General features: G+C 49.5%; 1 protein-coding gene across 1 annotated transcript; it reads right to left on the bottom strand.

The window, feature by feature from the left end:
* Positions 1–2,056: 2,056 nt before the first annotated feature.
* On the bottom strand, positions 2,057–3,699 carry LRP88_14970 (major facilitator superfamily domain-containing protein; the record flags this gene model as incomplete). The annotated part of the gene is made up of 2 exons (XM_083251304.1): positions 2,057–3,496; positions 3,550–3,699. The coding sequence occupies 2 exons, from the start codon at positions 3,697–3,699 to the stop codon at positions 2,057–2,059; spliced, it is 1,590 nt and encodes a 529-aa protein (XP_083092947.1).
* Between the last annotated feature and the right edge of the window lie 1,359 nt (positions 3,700–5,058).

Below are 5,058 nucleotides of genomic sequence, written 5' to 3'. Positions count from 1 at the left end.
TTATGTTCCTCGGCGAAGCCTCGCTAAGGGGAAGGAGCGATGTCTGCGCCTTCCTAATTGAGCCTAGTGTCATCACGTGACACCCTTCAAGGCATGTGGCAGGCTGTCACATTTGACAACAACAATATAACACATCGTTACATTTGACATATTGCACTTGCTTATTATATTTGTTATTTTAAAACAGGCTTATAGAAGATAGTAAGGATATTATGCTTTACTAATAGCTAGACCTACTTCTAGATACGCATGAGTAGTCTATCTTTTCCTAGCGCCCTTTATAACTTCGCTGCTAATAGTTAATACTTTACTTCCTCTAAAGTCAGGTTAGGTAACATTACTAGAGCTCTCTATTGCCTCGGACCTTTATTCTCGATATTATCTAGTAATTGCGGGAAGAACTTAGCTAACAGTTCTTCGGCTTACTCCCTATGGTTAGTTGTGTTAAATTGGGCCCTGTACGCAACAAGCTCACGTGGAACCCGAAGAAGGAAATTGGCCCAATTAGGCAAGAAGGAGGGGAGCTGCGTATATCATAGGTGGCTATGACCTCAGACAGTCAGATTGAACTCAACAAGAACAACAACACAATTGTAGTCATCTTGGTGCCACACGTGCTTTCTGACAAGTCGTTGCTATCCCGTTTACTCTGACGAGCTATAGGGCTTTTCCGAAGGCCATATTATCCCTAGATTTCAGGTACTTAGCTGCTTTCTGGATGTTATCATTATCCGCTAGAAATTCGTTCTATTAGGAATTCTTCCATTATCGTATTGTGTCATAATATTGCTTTACCGCCCCTTGGTAGTGTTTTCCAGGTCGGAAGTACACATCCCTGCGCGCCTCGCGATTCAGCCTCGGTTTCTTCAGTACGTATACACGTATCGCAGTTATATGCAGTAACCAGTCCACCATCATTTCGCATACGGCGGCGGCTTAGCCTTAGGTATCAGTGCCTAGACAGCCTCCAAGACTACCGAAATCATCCTATCCGTTATCTGCTACACAGAATCTCCTGCTAAGCTACTTCTCAGTGTGCCTATAATCCTACCCTTTATTTCCTTCCAAGGCGCATTCTTGAGCTAGTCTCTCTCGCTGTTTCGGAGTCGGGATCGACCTATTGAACACCGCGTTGATCGTGCGATGATTCGATTTATGCTCTATGCCATGTGTTCGTGCCTCGTCGGAGGAGGCTCCTAGGCATAAAGCCATTCATCAGATGGATAATTAGATCCGCGTCACCCTGTCTCTCCATTGACACCTCGTCTCCACCCCATAGTTAGTTGCGGCGATTCAAGTCGCCAGCAATGGCCACTTCCACTGCCCTCCCTGATCCCCGTCTGACGTCCATAATAATTCTGTGGAGGTTAACGCACGTATCTCGCGAGAGCCTAGATATCTCCTCTCGGTACATAGTCCGATACTGCTAGGGCTAGCCGCTCTGGGGGCCGTGCGATCGCTGCTGCCATGTCCGGGGACTCTGTCGGCACCTGCCCTGATTGATGTTGTTGTCGCATTTCTACCGCCGGTTTCAGCGATGGGTTCTGGTGGCATCAAATCATGCGTCTCTTTGCAGTGCTCTATTCCGTTGCGACTTACGTCAATGGCCCCTGTTGGGTTTCGCTACCCACACTCGATTGACCGTCAACGTTTTCATGAGGCCCCGTTCGTAGCCCCTAACGTACTACTTAGTGTTTTCGGCCGTATGGTGGTTTCACGGAAAGACGCGCTCTGGTTCGGGCTAGGGCTGAGGTAGTAGTTTGGGCCAAACTGCCAGCGGCCTCTCGGTTAGGTGCTGTGATAACTAATAATCAATCTCGTGTGATGTTGACAATTTGGTAGTACTGCTGAACCGGAATGGGCGAGTATGAGACATAAGTTATAATTTATAATTTAAATTAAGATAATATTACCCTGACGCAATATATAACGACTAAAAGATAGCTAGATACATCGTTTGATACGTTGCGCGTCTCCTAATCCGGTTGCTCAGCCTATATTATCAGAGGCAAAATGTAAATTTAGCCAGTTTATTACAACGTCATTCCGGCCAGTGCTAATAAATGTACACAAACTCGTTGTTCTTTGAGTCAGTAAGATCTTTAAACGCATTCTCTCCCAACTGAGGGCCTTCGCTATAATCTTGCCTAATAGTAATATACCGGTGCTCCATACTAAGATCGTGAATCTTAGCTGGCTTTCCATCTGCGACTCGCTTGTGCTCCTGCATCTTATTGAGAAAGAACAGGTTCACAACCTGGAGAATAATAGTAGCAATCATTGCACCAGTGATACCCATTGTCTTGGTCAATCCGGGCTTGTACATCGGCGCGTCGTTTGGGTTAAACAGGAGAGGACCAATAATGTTCCCGGCTGAAAAACCAATGTTATATAGGGACATGATGACGGACTTCTTTGTGGTGCCAGCGATGTTTGAGATCATCCAGGATACGATCAAGGGGTTTCCGGCGAAAAGGAAGGCGAGCATATAGTAAGCCGTCAGGAGAGGGGCAATATGGTCGCGGGGAAGAATGTAGAGCATGATGGCACCAGCCAGGACCGGGAGCATAGCTGCAAGTAGGAAAGCCGATTTGATGCGGAAACGGTGTGCGAGATATGAGGCAGGAAGGATCACAATAAGCTGCACAAATCCAAATGGAATGTTGAGGAGTGAGGAAATATGCTTATCAAGACCGAAACCAGCAATGATTAGAGGGCCAAAAGTGTTGGTGACTGCTGCAGTGACGTTGAGGCAAAGCGACATGGCAATGAAGAGCCAGCTCTTGATCTCAATCAAGGCTTCGAGAGCCTGATCCCACTTGAACTTGCGACTACCCGTACCGGTTTGGTTGGCGCGAAGGCGCTCGATCGCTTGCAGTTTCTCCCAGTCATTGAGAAACCGGGCGGAGGGGATGTCGCTATCCATGAGCCAATAAACGATGGGCGCTGTGACGACGGTAACAAGACCAACAAAGAGGAAGAGGATCTTCCACGGAGGGAGGTGGCTCTCGATCTGGGCCAGACCATATGATAAGGCCGCTGCAATCATAGTCGCAAAACCATTGGTGCCGTACCAGCAGGCGACTCGCATGGGCTGTTCCGCGCGGCGATACCACTGGGAGGTGATGACGGAGAACAGTGGCAGGCACGCCGCCTCGAACAGCCCAAGGAGGAATCGCGTCGCGAGCAGACCGCCATAATCGTTGCATACGGCCATGCACGCCTGTGCGACTCCCCAGCCGAAGATGAGTATGGCCATGAGGATTCGGTGCGGTACGCGTACGATGAGCCAGGACGAAAAGGGCAGCCAAACCAGTTGTGCGATGGGGGCCATGGAGCTGACGAGGGAGTATTGGTTGCCGGTAAGGTTGCAGTCTTGGCGGAGGCCATAGATGGCGCCGTAGCCGAGAACGGACTTGTCGAGGATCTGGAGGAAGTAGACCCAGACGAGGATGGAGAGAATGTGCTTGTCGGTTTTACGGCGAATATGCTTGTCCTATAGACATTGTTAGCTTCGTAAAAGCCTGGGCCTAGAGTGATTGGACTGACGTCTTCCTCGGTCAGCTCAACTTGCTGGTCGCCGATAAGATTGGCGGCTCGATCTCCATCCTTGGAATTATTCCGATACTTGAGATCCTCTACATCTGCGACCTCAATACGGTGCTGAGTGACATCATCAATGTGCTCTGATGCGGGCATATCTGTCGCTGTGCGGGCTGGCTCTCTAAAAAGAATTGAAGTCTAAGTGAGAATGGATGAAGAGGATGCTCGAAGTCGCTTGCAACCGGTCAATCTCAACGGCGCTCATCAACAACTTATAGAACAATTTCTACACCTCCACGGGAGCACTGTGGTTACCGCTTGGTATGGCTATGAACCAACCCCCGCGGGGGTGGCGATCCTAGATCGCCCCGCACCATTGCCGAATTACCGAATCTCTGCTCTCTGCGAGTCATTCTTCGAGAACTTAGATACCGTGCAGCGCATCTGTAGTGTTGAACATCTGACGTTGGCCCCCACGGAGAAGGCCTCGGCTAGCCCCCTCTCCCCTCTCACAGCATTCCCTCTCTTGCTTTGCCTCCTCCGCTCTAAGCTCCTGAGTTACGCAGCTAATGAGCCGGGTTTGGTGGAGTTAGGCTCCTGAGTCTTGATCCACAGCGGAACACAGTCCGATAGGCTTATGGATATCCATTCTTGATAAAGTTTGCCCAGGTTTAGACACGGGCGCATCAAAGGATTCAACACTATTAGATTCAAAACTGCGGGCTTATTGTATTTCCGCTCGCTACTTAGTTTAATACCGTAAAACAGGTCTTAGAAGCCTTATCCCATCTAACCCACTACGGAGAGACAGGTTGTTATTGGTAGTAATGTAGTAATAGTGATACAACCTACTAGATGCTACTTGTCGCTACTATTTACTGATCATCTACGCTGTAGGAATGGCGCCTAGTAAAGGAATTGTTCACCTAGCAAAGTGCTTACTAGGTATGACTTTGGCACGGTTGCAACTTTGTGAGTTTTCCGACCCCGCATTTCGATATGTAACCTCTGCAGCCCCAGACAGAGGAACAGCGACGTGGGGGTACATATGTGCCATCCTCCCCCACGTTACCCCGGGAACTTGCAGGAGACGGGGTCGAGATTAGCTTCAAATGTGGGCAAAGTTAATGCCAAGGCCTCTCTCTTCACCAAGGGAATGCGTCATAGAAGCCGGTGCCATTTCGGCTCTCCTCATACAATTCTCCCTTGCGGTTTTGATGCCGACTTTCCCCCTCAGACGGAATCAGAGGCTGGGGAGAAAAACCTCTGCGACCAGCGTCGTTGTTTGGAGGGCCTTGCGCGCCCTCTAATATCTCGGTCTGCCTTGGCTCTGAAGGCAGTCACGAGGTCCGGCTGCGTGTCAAGACCAGCTTTTGCAGAGGAAGATGAACTCTCCTGAGGTCTTCTCGGTGCCTGTTAAGGCCCCGATGGGCCTCAAAAGCAAATGCGTGGTCGGGTGGCCTGAAAAATGCCTCTCCACTCGCAAACTGCTGCTACCAGCTGCGGGGAAGAATG

This window comes from Fusarium phalaenopsidis (genome assembly GCF_050370095.1).
Source record: "Fusarium phalaenopsidis strain FUZ10S chromosome Unknown contig_32436, whole genome shotgun sequence".
Taxonomy (NCBI): domain Eukaryota; kingdom Fungi; phylum Ascomycota; class Sordariomycetes; order Hypocreales; family Nectriaceae; genus Fusarium; species Fusarium phalaenopsidis.
Note: the sequence above shows the minus strand (reverse complement) of the source record. Positions and strands in the feature narration are given on the sequence as shown.